Source organism: Carettochelys insculpta, chromosome 1, assembly GCF_033958435.1.
Source record: "Carettochelys insculpta isolate YL-2023 chromosome 1, ASM3395843v1, whole genome shotgun sequence".
Lineage (NCBI taxonomy): Eukaryota > Metazoa > Chordata > Testudines > Carettochelyidae > Carettochelys > Carettochelys insculpta.
The window spans coordinates 275,465,583-275,484,811 of NC_134137.1; the positions used below are offsets into that span (position 1 = coordinate 275,465,583).

The window sequence follows — 19,229 nt, forward strand, 5'->3', positions numbered from 1 at the left end:
TGTTTTTGGTGTAATGCTCTATTACCCATTTTCAAAGCGATGTTGCTATTGTGATGAGTGATTTCATTTTATTTTTCATTGCCGAAAAGCAGGACTGGCTAGAACTAATTGTCTGTTTTGTGTGTGGGTGGTGGTTGTCTTCCCCCTCCCTTAAGAATTTAACCCTGCAATGTGTGTTTGCTTTACACCACTAGACATTTTGGGCTTTTGCAAGATGCTGAGAAAATTTGGCTTTAAATTAAACACATCATTTAACATTATTACATGCGTGCAATACACAGACCATCAAAAATTTTTTTTTTAAAATTAATTAAAAGTTTTTGGGGACTATTTCCCAGAGATGGAAAAGTGTTGCGTGAGATGGGAAAACTATCTTATTGTAATTTGTGAGATAGGAAAAAATCTTTTGCTGTGTTCTGGAAGTATTGATATATATTATATATAATTCTGTAACTTTAAAAAAAAAACCTGGATTTAGAATTAAGATTTATTACCCCTTTTTGAAATAGGGACTTTAAAAATGGCCTGCTTGGTTTGAGATCATCAGATTCTGTCTAAATATTTTGTTTTAACTTCTAAGCTCATTATACTCTCTTTGTGTTAACGTGTATTAAAATCTGTCAGCTATGACTGGTCTCATAAGCACAGTCAGCGGACCAGAATAAGTTAATTATTTACTTGTGTCACTAGTGCTCTTCATCTAATGAAATGCACAGCTGTGTTAGATCTGCAGTTGGATGTGTAGATTCCATTGTTATACAAGTCAGCAGAGGGTAGAAGCCGCTATGATGGAGAGCCCTCAGTTCTTTCTGCTGTTCTGCCTTTCTGTGTCGATTTCATGGATCTTTTATCATTTACTTTCACACAAAACAAACAGCACAGTTGCTGTCTGCTATGGGAACCGTCTTGGCATATAAAAGGGTTCTCAGAGCCTAAAGTAATTTTAAGTTACATGAAATTGAATGTTCAGCTTACAGGTGCCCTTAGTCCACATCCAACCTAGTGCTTTCAGAGAAAGTGAAAGGAATGGGGCAAAAACATATACACGCGCGTGCACACACACACACACATTTGTGAGTGCAGGCAGCATGTGCAGCAGATTTTGTAAAAACGCCTGTATTTCAATCTACTTTTGCCAAATGATCACATCTTCATGAGGAAAAAAATTGTTGAAGATTTGTTGCAAAAAGACAGGGAACATTAGTCTCTACTAGATTACACACTAAACATAAAAATACAAAAGTTCCAGTTCTCTTTCCCGTCTCTTCCTCCCCCACACTTACCATTCTCATTCTATTAACTACTGTCCCATGCACCTAACCCTGTCTTGTTTTGGATACTGGATGAGGCGCTCCCTCCTGAGCAGACGCCAATATCCCTCTGTGAAGTGGCTGGTTGAGGGATTCCTTTTTAGAGATGTAACCAGCACCCTCAGTCTTCACTCAGCCCCCTCCACTCCACAGGACTTTTCTGACCAAAGTCTGCTCTGGCAATTGCACCAGGCTTTTCTCAAATAGAGTGCAGATTCTGAAGCCTTCTGGAAAAGAGTGACTGACACACTAGGCTTGGTTCAAAGCAATAGGAGTTTGAGCCCTCATTTTGCTTCCATCCATCTGTTTGCACTGTACGATGTTGGTCTTTTCATCTATAGAATTAGGTATTGAAACAAAATTCAGGTTTGGAGAGGATAGGTTTCTGAAGTATTTTAAACCACTTCGGATGGGTTTCACACTTCTGAGTAGCTTTTGAAATGTGTAACCCTCTTACTCCACCTGTGACGTTTAAGGTATCAGGACTGATATTTTGGATTTTTTTTTTTTTTTTTTTTTTTTTTTGAAACTTGGAAGGATACATATTTGTCTAACAAACTGTAAAGTATCTGTAACTCCATCATGCCTTCATTGGTTTCAGAAAGGTCCAAGTACAAAGACTTGCATTCTTTAACTAAGTATCTACAGAAAATACACAATTTGGGTCAGTTTCCTCAAAGGCTTGACTTCAGTCAAAAGTTTTATTCATGCAAATTGGCCAAAAACATGCTTAGTAGTTTTTGGTGCCCAATGAGACATCTTAAAGGAGTCTAAATTTCAGAAAGCATGTGGCACCTATTCTGATAATTACCTTTCTTTAAGGTATCACGAGTGAGGTACCCAGAATCTGTGATCACTTATGAAAAACATAACCAGTGTCTTCCTCTCCAATGCCTGCTCAGAACAAATGAGCAAATTATTACAGCTGAAGTTATTATGGATGTGTATGTTAATTTTGCTGGCCCTGCTGCAAGGACAACTGGCTTGATTGCTGTGGACTGTCAGTGTTGTAATGGAATTTATTCTTCTTTAAAAGTTTTCTAAGATAGAGGGGAGGGGCTGAATACTAAGAAAGGTTAGTAGCATGAGTTCTTATGTTGACTTGGTTTTTGTGAATTGAAATATTTTCTCTCCTTTAGGGGTATGTGGGCTGATAGTACCTCAGGAGGACATGCCATTTTGTGATACGGGAATCTGTCCAGATATCATCATGAATCCACATGGTTTCCCATCGCGTATGACGGTTAGTGATGCCATTATGATTAAAGGGACACCCTCCCAAAAATGGAAAGTGAATGGTGTAATCACAGTAAACTAGAATTAAATGTTGGGTAACAATATGTAATATTGCATTTAAGGTGTTCCTCCAGCCATTGGCATGTCACATGATGTCTGCTCTGGGATTCTTCTTTGTGCTGTATTGTATATGTCATCTAAATATGCTATATGAAATAAATGAAGATGAAATATCTGCACATCACACGCATAGGTGCTGTCCCTGGCTACATCTAAACTACAGCGATCTTTCAAAAGAAGTTCTTCCGGAATATCTGTTCCGAAAAAACTTCTTTTGAAAGAGCATGTCCACACACACAAAGGCGGATTGAAAGATCGATCTGCTCTTTCAACAGAGTGTCCACACCGCCCCCGATCTTTCAAAGGAAGGGCTGGAGATCTAAAAATCCATCGCCATGAGGACTGCCCTTTCAAAAGAAGGGCCCATGGAGCGTCTACACACACACTGGTTTTTGAAAGAAGCTTTCGAAAGGAGGCGCTCTTCCTGATTTCAAGAGTGAAGCCGCAGTCTTTCAGCTTCAGATCAAAAGAGCGCATTTGTATGGAGACTCGCCATGTGTTCTTTCGAAGAAGGGCCTGATTTTCTGAAAGATCTTGCTATTGTAGGTGCAGCCCCGAAGACTTGTAGGAGAGCAAAACCACTTTAACACATGCTGTCTAAGCTATTCCTCAACTTTCTTCATTTCATTTTTAGTGTGAAAATCTGGGCATTTTAATTCACATTATGAATTTAATTCACACTATGAACTTTTTAGCTGTAGAAGTGTGAACTTTGGAAAAGGTTAACATTATTGGTTTAGACTGTCTCACTGATGAGTTGGTAAACTTGGATTCACTCAGACTATTGTAGTCCACTCTAAACATTTGCATACTGCAGACTGTTCATGCAGTAAAGTTTAAATGGGTGCCAAAGTATTTGGATTGAGACCTAATTGAATATTTGTCTAAACTCTGTAAAATAAATGGGTTTCATTACATTAACAAAAAAAAGAAAATTAAACTAGCCATTTAAAGATCAGATTTTGTGTCTGTTGCTTGTGGGGGCGGGGGAGGAGTTGGCCTGCTGGTCAACTTTTGAAAAAGAAAACAAAGTAAACCTCAGCTTTCTAATTTCATTTTGGCAAGAAATTGCAAAATCACCATGAAACAATAGATCCTGCATTGGAAGCCAACTTCCTATAAAATATAATCTGATTTTTTCTTGTTTCCCTTTTCCTGTTCAGTTTACCCTCCCTTCAGTACTGTGATGCATCCCTTCCAGCTTATGTATCTGTACTTCTCTACTTTATTCATTGACTTTCAGTTACTTTCTGTAATATGTACTCTTTTTCTTCAGGATGTTGCTCCTTTTCAGCTAGACTGTGACATTAGTCTGCCCAGCATAAGGAGCAGCTGAAGGGGAGATTGTGACTTGTGAAGGGAATCTCTCAGAAGTCACAGTCTCACATCCGGTCTCCCTGGAGTTCCAGGCAGGATGTAACCTTTGAGTACATGCCAGGGACAGCATATTCTCCCTAATATGCCAGCATGCTTATGCCACTAAACATGCAGGGGGCCAGAGCCAAGACTCTATCTATCTTAGTGGAGGAACTAAAGGGTCTACAGAGCGTAATTCCCCATATACGTTACTGCCAATGATGAAAGTAACTGAGACATAGACTGCTCTCTGGCCCTGAATTTATTCACCCTTTCTCCTGTTAGTTTTTACTTTTTATGTATTTTCTTTTTCTCTCACCACTGTTTTTCTCCTCTCAACTCCTGCTGCTCTCTTCTGACACTAACCTCCTTGGTCCTCTAGCTGTGAAGACTAAATTGTAGGACCTGATCACGTGCCAAATGTGAATGATGAAGACTAGCCAGGTGACTGCGAATTTCCATGTCTTGCCTTCCATCTTACGATGAAATGTCTGTCCTGTATTAAGATGCTAAATTCTAAAACTTGAGAAGTTGCTTCAGAGGTTTAAAATTTATATCAAGGAAGTATTGCTCCATTAACAAGGTCTCCTTTTTTTCCATTGTTTAGGTGGGAAAATTAATTGAGCTCTTGGCAGGGAAAGCTGGTGTCCTAGACGGCAGGTTTCACTATGGAACAGCTTTTGGAGGTAGTAAAGTTAAGGATGTGTGTGAAGATCTCATTCGTCATGGATATAACTACTTAGGAAAGGACTATGTAACCTCTGGCATTACTGGGTAAGAAGCTGCTGCAAAATTTAGGCATTTCAGAATAGGAGTGAGAGAGACGTATTCTGTTAAGGCACAGCTGAAAACTTTTGTCTGAGTTACAGAACACCTCTGACTGAGAAGTATTCCTCTTCTATGTGAGAAGGCTCAACGGTGGTATTTTTCATTGTTGCTAAGTTTTACCTTTTGAACCTAAAATGATTGTGTGCATGTTGTGACCTTAGCATGAATTACTGTTGCTACACATAACAAAAAGACTCAAGCCTCACCTCTGCAAAGTGAAGGGAATATAAAAACAGCCACACTTGGGTCAGACCAAAAGTCTGTCTAGCCCAGTATGTTGTCTTCTGACCATGCCCAATACCAGATAGCCCAGAGGGAGTGAACAGAACAGGTAATCATCAAATGGTCCATGCCCTGTTACTATTCCCAGCCTCTGGCAAACAGGCTAGAGACACCATCCCTGACCATCCTGTCTGACAGCCATTGATGGCTCTAACCTCCATGAAATTAGCTCTTTTTTTGCCCTTCACAACATCCTCTGGCAAAGAGTTCCACAGGCTGACCGTGACTTGTGTGAAAAATCAAGTTTTTCTTGTACGTGTGTAAGTCATTTTCTTTTAAAAAGTGGCAGAAATTATTATTTGCTTTTACAATAATATCTGTTATGTCACATTTACTACAGTAGTACTGTAAAATATGGAGTGAGGCAGTGTCTGTTTCTTGGGCTAACTCAGTGTCTGCTTTATTGCTGCTTATACAGTGATTCAATCTTACATAGTTGTCTCATCTGTAACTTCCTGCTGTATTGATCATACAGTCTTCAGAGACATGGAGTTCAAAGAACATGAGATAGTTTAGGAATAGGAAAAAGCCATATGGCCCAACATGCTTGTCCTTTTCAAAAGGTATCTTAATCCCACTTTCCTGCTTTTTCACTATTCCTCCTTCCACTCCACCAAAAAAAAAATCATATTTATTCCATGGAAAGGATAATCAACATATGGAATAAGTTAGTTCTCCAGGCCATTAGAATATAAATGAGTTCAAGATAGATATCAGTGACCTATTTAATCCTTAATCCCTAAATTAAGTGTACATTCTGTATGCATTCCTTTATTATTGATAACATAAGCTATATGAATGGGACAAATGGAGAGATATGGAACTGTGATTTAAGATATTGTTCATATCAAACTGTGAATACTGTATTAACTTGCAACTGATCGCTGTGGATGAAATGCACCCCCCAAAATTTCACTGAAGTTCAATGGGTTCGGTGCAGCAGTCTGCCCCCCATGCTATCCGTTGCAGGTCCAGAAGTCTTATTCTCCGCATGAATGTACTGCTATACACTGTATTGCTTTAGGGAAACACTACCAAGGTATTCTCCAGAAGCCTATTCATGACTTCATTGCAGAGTCTCCTAGAAGGCCAAATGCATTTTTTTTAATAGTTCATGACTTCTAGGTTATTTCAAATGATTTTGTCAGTGTTCCTATCTATTAGATAATTTCATATCTTTGGGTAAAAATGAGCTGACCAATTATATTGAGTTTGTTTTTATTCCTTTAGAGAACCATTGGAAGCATATATCTATTTTGGTCCTGTATATTATCAGAAACTAAAGCATATGGTTTTGGATAAGATGCATGCCAGAGCTCGAGGACCTAGAGCTGTGCTTACCAGGTATTGCTGAAGCATATGTGTTAAGTACTTTTTGTATAATCAGAGATGTGCTAAAGTCACTAACGAGATAAAAAGTAAAGTGGTTTGTCTCTTGGGCCATGTCTACACTAGCCCAAATCTTCAAAATGGCCATGCAAATGGCCATTTCGAAGATTACTAATGAGGGGCTGAAATGCATATTCAGCACCTCATTAGCATGCAGCCAGCCGCAGCTCTTCGAAATTGCCGCATTTTGCTCCCACGTGGCTCATTCAGGCGGGGGGTCCTTTTTGAAAGGACCCCGCCAACTTCAAAATCCCCTTATTCCTATCAGCAGAATAGGAATAAGGGGATTTTGAAGTTGGCGGGGTCCTTTCGAAAAGGACCCCCGTCTGGACGAGCCACGCGGGAACAAAACGCGGCAATTTCGAAGAGCTGCAGCCAGCTGCATGCTAATGAGGTGCTGAATATGCATTTCAGCCCCTCATTAGTAATCTTCGAAATAGCCATTTGCATGGCCATTTCAAAGATTTGGGCTAGTGTAGACGTAGCCTTGGTGTTTAACATATTTTATGTTTTTGTTTAATATTGTGAAAAGGCAAAATTCTTGTGAAACCATGATAGGAGAAAGCTAGTTTGCAAAGAATGCTTCATACAATTCAAGTTGAGTCTTTGGCTGTGTTCTTAACTCGTTCCATTGTGTCTGGGGAAATACAGACATTATGAATAAATGAGTGATGTTTTTGCGAAAGTCAGGACCAGGTGGAGGGAGGGGCCCAGCTGCGTTGTGTCCCCCAGTTGTGGCTGTGCCTGGCTGTCTGCTACCATGAGCAGTGAGGAGCCCAGAGCCAGGCACAGCAGCACTGATCACTTTCCCATCTCCCTCAAGCTGTTTATTGTATTAGTACAGTAAACCCTTGACCTAACAGGCTCATGTAGGGAGGGGTGTGTGTTAAAACTGAAAGTCTGTTATATCTGAGGGTTTGCTCACTGACCTTCCCAGCTCCTCTGGTTCTGAGCCACCCATGCTCTGCCCTAAGCGCGGTGGCTCCTCTGGCTCTGAGCCATCACCGTGTTTCTGGCTCCGCATGGCAAGGTCACTGCCGCCGTGGGGTCCCTGGCCGCAGCTGGGATCACCACCGCCGGTCTCAGCTGCAGGGCTGGAGAGCACAGCAGCGGCTCTCCAAGCCATGGTGAGGGACTCCACTTCTGCAGGGGTCCCACCAGCTGCAGCAGTCTCAGCCGCAGGGGTTATAGGGGACACAGCAGTGGCACCCCTCCAAGCCGCTGCCAGGGACTCTGTGACTGCAGCAATCCCAGCCGTGGGCAGGGACCCCGCAGGTGTGCCGGTCTTAGCCGTCGGGGGGCACCAGCAGCATCTCTGGTGAGTTTCCATTCACAGCTCTGTACAGTACAGTTCTGTACTCTACTTTCTTTTTGAGGGGAGGCTAGTGGATGTCCGTTCTTATGTCTGTCTGATAAAACGGGGTTCATTATATTAAGGGTTTATGTACTGTAAAAAACAGAATTGGAAGCAGGTGTTTGTTCTTGGGCTATTACTGTGTGTGCATCTAAATCTTAGCCCCATTACTTTTTGGTTCAGTATTGTTAACAAGTGACAGAGATTGATCACTGTCCCCCTTATTGACTAATATGCAGGTGTGTGTAAGATAGGTTACATCGGATTTCGTCTGGTGTTCCTCTGGAACAAACATGATCTATACTCTTAACCTTTCCTTGCATCTTACTTTCCCAAGCCTATTAAACTTGGGTGTAAGACTACTCCATCTATTCCTTTCATTCCTCCAACACAGCTGAAAAGTCTGACTTTTCCGTAATGCCAGCCTCCAGGAGTTCTCTTGGTTTAGTTGTTCTGAGTGAAGAAGAGGCTCTGTGAGGGAAGTGGAGCTATCTCCAGTTTACCTGATGCACAAGTATGTTCTCTGTTTCCTGTTCTTCACTGCATACCTTCATGTGCATTTATTTTTCCTGTGACTTCTTCTATCTTAGCTAAAGCATGCAAGTTGTGTCTCATTTTTTTTGAAAGGAAGTCAAAAGTCCCACTACTCGAACGAGGGAGGGAAACGATAAGAAGTATGATGACAGTTTTCCAACTCCTTCCTTTTTTTTCTTTCTAACCTGCAGCAGCGAGAGAAGAGAGTAAGCACAACCACCATCGCCCATCTCTTGCCAATGTGAGCAATAGGCAAGTGTGGTGTTGCCGTTAGTGACAGTATGGTGCCGTCACTGGTGATCTGTCTGCCTTGTTCTTTTTTTAGGACAGTGCAATGCATACTCAGTACCCATATTCATAATGGAAACTTGTACGCCAATAGCTAGGAAAACTCCAGCTTTATTAATGGAATCGTTTTCTTATCCATCTCTCACGGTCTGGTTTTGCATTACTTCCCCCAATTTTTTCATTGCCTGCTAAAGGTACTACAACATTATGAGCTGGGGTTTAGGCTACGTCTCAGAGTAATACCATTGTCTGACACCTGTGTTATGATGTGGTTTTTCTTAGCATTTTCTGATTCCTTTGTACAAGCTGTTTCCACCTTTACCAATCGTTAACGTCGTACTCTTTACGTTAAGCTCTTTACTTGGCTTTGAGAAGGCTTGTTTAAGCCTTTTAATGCTCTATTTAAGCTGCCTCAGGACTAGTCTTAGAAATTGTCCTTCCCACTAATTCATCTTTTCTTATTACCATCACCTCTGCTAAGAGAACGAATTCCAGACTTTCATGTCCATTTCTTCATCCACTGCTTTTTACGAGGACAGAATGGACTAACTGTATCTTCAAATGTGGCTCTGTGCTTTGAACAGTAACCCTATAAAAGTGACATTTCATTGTTGGGTTCGCTGGATGTTGTCTCAATCATTTCTAAATCAAATGTGCTCACTTTTGCTTTGTAAAACTATCTCTTTACATCTGTTGAAAACTCCACCTGGGATCTGAGAGCCAAAGCTGGGTTCTTTCTTTCTTAAACATCACCGGTACTAAAGATTCTGCAGATTAAGTGAAGCTCACAGACATCTGTCCAGCCTCATTGCTTTAATCATCAGGTTTTGCTTTTTTACTGTTGCTATGCACTGAGCAGATGTGTTCATTTTTCTCCTTGATACCAAGCCTTTTTTTCCCCAAAGAGTAGTTAGTTAAGTTAGAATCTATCAGTACTGATGGGTAGTCATGTTTATTTCTTCCAATGTTCATTACCTTGAATCTCAGTTTAATCTACTATTCTATTCTAGAAGGGTTTTAATCATGCTAATTACTGTAGTACTGGATGGTCTTCCAGCAGTACATTAAGCAATGTGCCTAACCTTTGTCACATGTTTGTCCTCTTCTCCTTTCCTTGTGGGAGAAATGACTACAGAGGAGTATCTTAGATTTTTTTTTTCACTGAATGGAGATAGAGAGAACTTTCTTTGCTATAGAGACGACAAGCTCAAGGAAGTGCGCTGTACATTTGGAGCAGAAGACAGAGGCCCTTAGTTCTGGTGGGAGTTCTTTCCATAGTCTGAGTGGTCCCTGAGAAAGCTCTGTCTCCTGCATAGGTGAGCTTTTATCAGTGAAAGTGCTGGCAAACAGCATTTACACACATCAATTTTTAGCAACAGAGCTGTGTCAACACTATCTTGTTGCTGAAAGCTGTGTAGTGCAGACGTAACCTTAGACATCTCTGCCACTTTTGAAATGAGGGACTTACAAGTTTTACTCTGCATCGTTAAAGACCATCGCTTTCTAAGGACTGAGAAGGAAAATGCAGAAAGGTTCTCCCCCTCCCCTCAAAATCCAGACTCCCCTGTTAATTAGGAGGTGTGGATACACGGACAGATTTTTCAAAGGTAGTTCAACACCTAAAAGATGCACTAAGTTCCTAATGAGATTTCCAAAGTATTTAAGTGCCTACGTGGCTCTTTATATGCTTCTCAATTCAAACATATTTCAAGATTTAGCCCTCACAGCCTTGCTGGATCTGGCCATACACCGCAGGATCAGTCATTGAAGCAGCATCTGAGCAATGAAGATGCCGGCATCTATGTGGGTGAGAACTAGGAAGTTAAACTGTAAACATTCTTCCCATTGTTACAACAATGAAGAAGATGAAACCAGTTATGTGAATGGAAGGATAAATTTGAATTGCAAGCAGATTAGCTTTACATTCCCTAAGTGATGAGAGGGAAAAGGAAAGACTTCTTCGAAAAGTAAATAAAATGTAAACCTTGCTGAGATTCGTTTTTAACTTCTATACATTTTTTTTATTGAGCAGGATAACTAGATGTAAAGGCAATATATTTTGGAACCTTTTTTCCCCTCTAAAATTACAGCTTTACTACAAAAATAAAATAGTTTGAATTAGTACACGCAAAATAGGTGTATTACAAAAGTTGCAGGCCTGATTTGCCGGTACCCAATGGCTGTGGTATGTTACTCCAGTAATGCAAAGAATCCAGATCTGTGAGCCAGGTAAACCCAGTCTTTCTCCTTGCTATTCAAGGGCCTGATCCATGGCTCATAGAAATCATTTTGTATCCAGCCCTAAACCTTTAAAATCCTTTTATCTTCTTTTAAATACTTCATGTGGCATATTCTGGCAACTACTTTCTGATTAGCAAATTATCCAGGGCAAACAAGACAATATTAAAGCTGCATGCGAGAGAGTTTTCTTCACGGAGTGGAACACTAGCAGGCTAATGTCTATTCTCCAGTCAAGATAAAGTATTCAGAAATGAGACTGCATTTTACTTTAAAAAATACTATCTTTAATTACTTAGAACTTGGGTCCTAAATAATCCTAGATTATTGATGTTTGTTTGTTCAGGACATAGGTGGAACACATGAGTTTTGCAATATCTGAGAGAGCCCACAAGAACTCTTGAGGGAGATCAGAAACGTTTCTAGCTGTTGTGTCATGAGCCAGATTAAAGACTGAGCAAAGGGGGATTCCTGGAGTATCTGTTTGTATAATTGGACTTTTAAAAACTGTCAGGGGGACCCCAAAGTATACATGCTCCCTTTTAATGTGTGGTTCAAAGTGAAAATAAATTTTAAAACTGTAAAAGGTCACTTAGTTTTTTTAAAATGTCAAATTAAAAATAGCATCTTATTTTTCCAGTAATTTCATTTCTACATGTCAAATTATTAATTAAAATTTTAATCGGAGGTCTGACTATTTTTTTCTGAATTCCATTAACTGGAACATATGTCTAATTGAAAATACAGTATTTTGAGGGTTCATTTTCTGTTTTGATTCCTGTTTTTATCTAGCTGAATAATGAAACTTCAGTGTTTTTGAGTGCTCTAACTATGACGTTTACTAACCATGCAGCTGTGCATGTTGTAACTATTTGTAGCTAATGAACGCATGGGAGGGAGGGGGTTGCATTTATTTGACCAAAACTGAAATATAAAGAATTCTGGTCCAGATATTGCAGTTCTTACTCCTGTAACTACTACATATTACTCACCTGTGAGTAAGGGCTATGTGCGTGAATAAAAATTTCCACAATTTGCTGTGTAGTAACAGACCTTTAACTTAAGCCTGTTAGTCCAATTCTTCAGAGAATACATTCCTCACATTTGAGGACATATGTTCCAGAAATATTTATTGTGTTTTTTAAATTCCTTATTTCAAAGGCAACCCACAGAAGGTCGATCACGTGATGGTGGTTTACGTCTTGGAGAAATGGAACGAGATTGTTTAATAGGTTATGGAGCCAGCATGCTTTTGCTAGAGAGACTGATGATTTCAAGTGATGCCTTTGAAGTGGATGTCTGTGGACAGTGTGGCTTGCTGGGATATTCTGGCTGGTAAGCTGACTAATGTTGTTGTTTTCCTGTTAGGGAGTTTGCATCCTGATCTCCCTCCTCCTTACTTTGCATATGCAGTATTAAGTTCTATAGATCCACTTTAAAGAGAGCCATTGAGATCTTCAGTTATGTGAAGCAAACTGATTAACACAGTAAATACATCTCCAAAACCACACTTGTGTGGTGCTTTTCATCTTCAAAGGGCTTTGCGAACATTAGTTCACGTTTCCCTATGTTTTAATTAATTGACATCAGTGACTGGGTATGTAGGAAGGGGATGCAGTCTGAGTGGCTCAGGATGGGTGGCAGGATATAGCGCTCCTCATTGTGAGGGCAGTGATTCCTTCTGACTCAGATGGTGCAGCTGTCACACAAATTGGGAAATGAGTTTGTAGTCTCGGGGCCAAATTCTGTCCTAACTGACGTTTGGGTTTCCAAGGATTTAACGTAAAACAAAGTCTGGCCTATGTGCTCTGTTGTCCAAAGAGGGAATAAATATCTATGTCCCAACTCTTGGTCACTGTTTGCAGCCTTTGGCAGTCCGAGAGAAAGAACAAATTTGGCATTAACATGGAAACTGTGCTGTCCTCTCACTTATTCTCTTCAGGCTTGTCTGCGTAGAGTTTGTGTCAGTTTAAAGTGATTTCATTCAGGTGTTGCAACAATCCTAGTGTAGACAGACTTTCTTCAACAGTTTTATTTTTTAAATCACATTGGCTTAGGTATTTACAAACCAGTTTAAGATTCACTGGCATAAGGTAGTTAAAACTGATTTAATTGCCGTCACACGCAGTGGGGTGGCTTTATCTAAACTGATTTAAAATCACACCTTTAGTTACACTGGAGTGAATTAGAATGCGGACCAGGGCTTAGTTAATTGTATCTGAGAGCTTGTGTGTCCAGCTTGTCAAAGTTCACTGAAGGGTGTGATCTGCATAGCTTTAACATGTTGCACCCTAGCCAACCTGTGTAGACCCTGCTGGGATGTTTTGGTGGTACCTATTTCACATTTCCGTCCTCCTGTTTGAAATGGGGCCACATCAGTATGAACCTTTATAAACTACACCAGCTGAGTCTACATGGGGCAGCTAGAGCACCGCATGTTACTCTCTGCAGATCACACCCCTCTAGTGTGCTTTGCTTTGTAGATAAACTCCTTTGCAGAGTCCTGTTGGGAACTTTGTACTATAACTCACTGAACTTATTCTATAACTAGCTTTGAAAACTAATGTCCTCCATCAGCCCAAAAAGTTATCAGTAGAGCACACTGCATGATATTTAAGAAAAAAAGTCAATTCAATTAAGGGATGGATATGTTTTTTTGTTTGGTTGGTTTTTTTTAAAATGTATTTAGGACCCTATGTTTCTAATGTGGTCATAAATATTGTTGTAGGACTTTGCCATTCTCTTTCAGTGAGATTTTTAGAAGTGTGTAGTGGCCTTTCATACTTAATTTTACTATGAAAGAGAAAAAAAATCTTCAATAGCTTACTTTCCCCCCCCCCGCAAGGTACAACCTACAATATAGAAATGTGGGAGTTGTTATCATAGCATTAGTGTGCCATTGCCAAGTGCCTGCCCTTGCCGGGGAACAGAGTTTACCACTCTCCCAGTGTCTGTGGGCCAATAGTTTTTTCTGGAAGAAGAGTAAACTCCAGGAGCACAGCTGTATTAATAATTGCCCCTCTGGCCATTCCAGAACCAGCGGTGGACAGGAAATGACAGTGAAGAGCACACAGGAATGTATAAGTAGTACCAATCAAGGGGCTCTATTCTCTTGCTCTTGGATGAAAGCAACCCTTTTTTTTTAAAACAGGTGGGCCATGTCTACACTACTGAGTTTTGTCGACAAAACTGGACATTTTTCAACAAAAATCAGGGAGCATCTACACTCAAGGTGTTTTGTCAGCAGAGTTTTGACAAAACAGAACACTGTCCCTGACAGTGTTACCCCTCACCGCATTGAGGAATAAAGCTTATGTTGACAAAAGTGCTGTATAGACGCTCCGGGTCCCTCCGTCAGCAGAGAGAGGTCCTCCATGGCACCAGGTAGCCAGGGTCAGGAGAGCGCCCTCTGCTCCAGAAACAGGGCTCTATGGTCTGTGCCTGTGATGGTCCTTAAAGGCACTGGGAGCCCCTTTCCAGGAAGTAGACAGCATGGAAGCTGCCCAGCCTCCATGTTGTTCTCAGGCACAGCCCAGCACCTGAGAGCAGCAGTTGGAGCGGTGGCCCAGGCACCCAGAGACACCGCCCCTCCGCCCCAGGACTCTTCAGAAACCCCACTGAGGGGTCACAGGACCCACCCCAAGCCAAACAAAACAAGGGTGCCTGATGGCTCAGGGCAGAACTCAAGGACTTCCTGGCCCTGTGGGGAGACAAGGCCCTGCTGCTGGACACTGCAGTGAGGTGACACAATGTACCAGGCTATGCCTGCGTCACTGAAGCCCTGACGGAGTGTGGCCACCCTGCCCACACTTTGGAACAAGTGTGGGCAAAGGTGAAAGAGCTCCACCAGGGTCATATGAGGATCTGGGCCACAAGGCGGCAGTCAGGGACAGCCGCAATGACGTGCCCCTTTTATGAGGAGCTTGACTGTCTTCAGGTGGGGGGGAAGAATGACAGCTCCCCCTGTGAGGGCACCCTGGACACACGCGAGGTGTATCCCACCAGCCCAGAGGGAGCAGGAGCCAAACCCAGAGTCCCATCAGGTGCCCACTGCCTGGGACTCTCGGAGGACTCAATCGAAGGGCACTGGTAATTGCCCTGGAATCTGGTCCCTCCAGAAGGCAACGTCTAGGGCATCCCCAGATGTGTTTGGGGGATTAGGGAAGTACCGCATGGGAACTGATCCTGGGTGTGGGGGACAGGCAGGTGAGAGGCCATGTCATGGGTGTGCACAGGTCACTCACAGGGGCACCATCTTCACCCCTAGACAGTGCCGTGGGCCACATGTTTGGTGGGGAAAGGGCTACCATGTGGCCTGCTCACCCACCACCTAAACTGGGACCCCTCGGGGGTTGTACACGCTCTGGGCCACAGGCCCACTGTGTGGGAGAGCCAGGGAGGGTTGGTGCGTTCCTGTGCAGCAGAGCATACTATACATGTCCCAGCGCTGGGGGCTACTGCTCATGGTGGGCAATAGGGCGTGCTCTTGGGGACCGTGTGGCAGGAGGGACTCACTGTGTTCCTCTTTCTCCTTGAACACTTGGAGGGACATGCCAGGTGCAGAGTTGCAGGAATGTGGCTTTGCACATATGGAAGTTCTGGACCTAGCGCTAGTGTCACATTCTCCCCTGATGACCTCGTCCCACCAGTTGGCGCTGGTCAGGTACCACCATACCCACACAGTGATTGGGGGGAGGGCGGCACTACTGATGCACCGAGCTTGGGGCCCCTGACGGCAGGGGGGTTGGGGGGTGGGAAAGCTACGCAAGGTGTCTGAACATTAGGGCAATTGCTGCTGCCAGCGTCCATCACTCCAGCTCCTCCAGGATCCAGGGCATGTCTGGAGCCTGGTCCAGTTCCATGGTTGTGTGCTCAGAGAGGGGGACTGCCTCAGGCCACGTGCTGAGGCTGGTCCTACTTGTGCTGTCCCTCCTGGGGCTGCACTGACACTGGACTGTAGGGAACAGCTGTTGGGGAGAGGCCCTTTAAGGACCCACGGGGCTGGCAATCCCGTAAGGGCTTGCCAGCCATGCAACCCCCATCTGCAGGCTTCCAGGTCTTGATCTATTGACAGAGCATCCTGACCGTGTGGACCTCTCTGTCGACAGAGCAGATGGCTTTTCTGAGCCGCTTTTGTGTGTAGATGTGATCTGTTGACAGGTTTTGTTGGGATATCTCTGCCGACAGTAACTTCTATCAACAGATGATTCTAGTGTCGGTGTAGCCATGGAGTTGTATCCTGCTTTGAAAAAATCAAACCCCATGTCCTCTGTGCTCTGAACAAGAGATTTATCTTAATACAACAGAGAGATCTGTATGTGTGTTTTGTTTGTTTCAGGGAGGGGGGCGTAATGCAAATGTTTTCAGACTATCTGAGCCCTGCTGGCTAAGGCTTTTCTTTGAGGTTTTTGTAGTGCCTATAAAGCTGATGGATTACTTCTTTGCTGGACAGAAATCATTTAAAGGGGAGCTAGTCTCTCCCCTATACTTGGCACAGGAAAACTACTTTCTTCTCTGGAGAACTTCCAGCCCCTCTTAGAAAATCCTCCAAGCCTAAACTTCAGACAAAAAAAAAAAAGCTCTTCAGCTCATTACAGGAACAGAAATAGAGACCTGATTGCACATCTGTATTATAAGTGAATGATTTATCACAGCTATTTTAGAAAAGGGAGAACCAGCTGTATCAATGTTCTTGAACTCTCCCCTTCCCCCCATGCCCCAAATACCACCCATAGATTACTGAATAGTTGAGATCAGGTTAGGCACAGACTTGCAGAGCGGAGGAGAGAGGTGGGGATATGGGGGAAATGATCCAGCATCCTCTGTTTTTCTGTATTTCTCTGGATGTGCAATCTCCTCCAGATGATGGAATTTTCCACATGGCCACCATTTGTGCAGTGCCTTGCCCCGCTGTTTCCTGTACCAAGGGCTCCAATAGGTACTTACTTTCACGATCGTAGTACAAGACCAGGTACGCCCATTGGAGACATTAGAAAGACACACTGATTGCTGGAGAAGGGCAGAGCACAACTAGGCCGGCAGGGATGGAGCTTCGTGATTGGAACTTGACCACCAGTTGGTCTTCCTCTAACCAAATACTTTGTTCTTACAACAAATTTTTTTTCTTTATCGGTTAGAGTATGATGTCACTGTTCTCCTGGATTTCAGCCTAGCACAAGATTTATCATATGCAGGCTAACTGCATTTTCCTCAAGGACTGCAAATGTGGAGTTTGAGGGCAAAACTATTTGGAGGGCAGCACCTCTAATGGTGGGGATGTGGATCCCAGTTGCCTTAATCCTCTGCTACAATTTTGGTATACTGTGTACAAGGCTATACTGTAGGTTGCCTGAAACACATCTTTGTTGCTGGAAGCTTGTCTGCCTATTTTTCATAGTATGTTGTGGGTAAGAAAGTAGATAAAAGTAAGTTGTGCTCTTTTGCATGAAAGAGGTGGGACACTTTTTGGTCTCAGGGTGAAAATGTCTTTTTATCATTTGATATGAATGAATTATGCCCAAATGCATGTGTGTAAAATACAAGAAATTTTGATCCCTGGTTCAGGCCTCTCAGTGCTGCTGCAACACAAATAAATAACGGCACAGCCACCTAGCAGCAGAACACCATCTGTTGGTTTCCTTACTGTTAATGCTAATGGAACTGTTTGGATTCCTAGCTGTGCTTTTGTCATATGATGCAGTCAGGAGATACTGAAGATGTCCAGCCTTAGGAGAAGGCAATATTTGGTTTGCTTGGTACTTTTTATTTGCTAAATTTTAGTGTCATACAGAACTCTATGAGAGCAGAGTAAGCCGTTTATTGTGAGCTATATGTCTCCCACAATGTACAGTTAAGCAGCTGTGTATCCAGGTGCTACTCTGCCCATGAGTTCTAAGTGTGCTCTTTGAACTTCCGTCTTGATACCAAAAATACAGATTTGGGTGAGACTAGTGAGTGTGTGTGCCTTCTCCAGCGTGAAATCATGGTTCTTTTGTCAGTTCCAGGCTCTTGCTCCACAGGCAAAGATAGGCCAAGAATATAATCCCCTTCCGAAGGCAGGGAGAATGCCTTCTATGTTTCAACGGCAGTTTCTTCCAGTTGTGTAAGGCACTCTCTGTAAAGTTTCAAAGGGAGATATGGCCAGTCCTTGTCAACAGAAATGACAGCTGTAATATGGGTCCTTGAAGGAGGTGCAGGAGCTTGGGGAGGAGGGAATCAGAAAGGCTCCATAAAGTGACTCCTGGATCATTCTACTTGCAAGGCCCAAAAAAATAAGTTTTCAGCCCTTTAAACCAGGGATTCGTTAAACAATCAACCCCTTTTTATTTCATTTTATTGTAAGGCTTTAAAGTTTGTAAACTGTGGAAGAAGTTTCTCCCAGAGAGAGACTCAACCCTTTAAAGCAATCTAATTCTGTGAAGAGCTCCCTGGTGGGGCAGAATCATCATTTATGGGTGGTTTCAGTTATTAAATAAGCCATATCCTTCTGCAGCAGGAAGTGACCTGTAATGTGCAACACAATAGAACCTCTAGGTAATCGGGGCAGCTCTGAACCTCTCACCTAGCCTTTGAAAGAGATTCCAGCATTGTGAGGCACTGTTGTGGGAAAGCTCATAGCATCCCCTTGTTCTGTAGATAACAGTAAGGTCAGTAGTCACCAGAAAAAATGATTACATAAAGATGTTCCTCCAACACACATTTCCAGTCTAAGGTGATTTATCGGCATTCTACTTTCCTAAGGGAAGTAACAGCATATTGGCCTCCATGCCAGATTGGTTCTTCTGTGGGCAAATGCTCTGGGGTCCAGCAATTCAAAGAGGCCCATGGCTGCTGCCGCTGCCATAGTAACAGTGGGGGTGATGGAATCCCCAGGCCCTTTAACTCGCTGTCAAAGCAGTCCCTTTCCCCCTCAGCCTGCCCTTCTGGGAGAATGGAGCCACCCTCACACACCCCTTGCTCACAGACCTGCAGAGGCTGTTGGCTCCCCTGTCAGTGGGCAAGGGAGACCATTGCAGCTGAGTCTCCCAGTGATGGTTTTAAAAAAAGTTCACTATAGGCCAACAATTTAGTGCTAGGTCCCACCCATCTTCATCTTCCATACAGTCACAGTGAGCTGAAGAGAGGGCTTCGATGAATATAGCAGACGGGGCTTGAGCCTTATGCTGAGCATGTTCATGACACATAGGAGACCATAAATATTTTGGGAGATTGCACAGGTGCAATATTTTGGGTATTTGAAAACTTATGGACAGAGAAAATGTTGGCCAATGGATTAAATTCAGCCTTTGTGTGAG

General features: G+C 42.8%; 1 protein-coding gene across 2 annotated transcripts in view; it reads left to right on the forward strand.

Annotated features, from left to right (window-relative positions):
- Positions 1-19,229, forward strand: part of POLR3B (RNA polymerase III subunit B) — a 150,038-nt gene that overhangs the window by 127,269 nt on the left and 3,540 nt on the right. Inside the window, exons 24-27 of one of the 2 annotated variants that reach the window (XM_075008026.1) lie at positions 2,450-2,553; positions 4,630-4,796; positions 6,363-6,476; positions 12,097-12,270. In XM_075008026.1, the coding sequence (XP_074864127.1) occupies positions 2,450-2,553; positions 4,630-4,796; positions 6,363-6,476; positions 12,097-12,270 (559 nt within the window). The remainder of the gene's footprint in view (positions 1-2,449; positions 2,554-4,629; positions 4,797-6,362; positions 6,477-12,096; positions 12,271-19,229) is intronic. The other variant, XM_075008035.1, reaches the window with a different exon arrangement.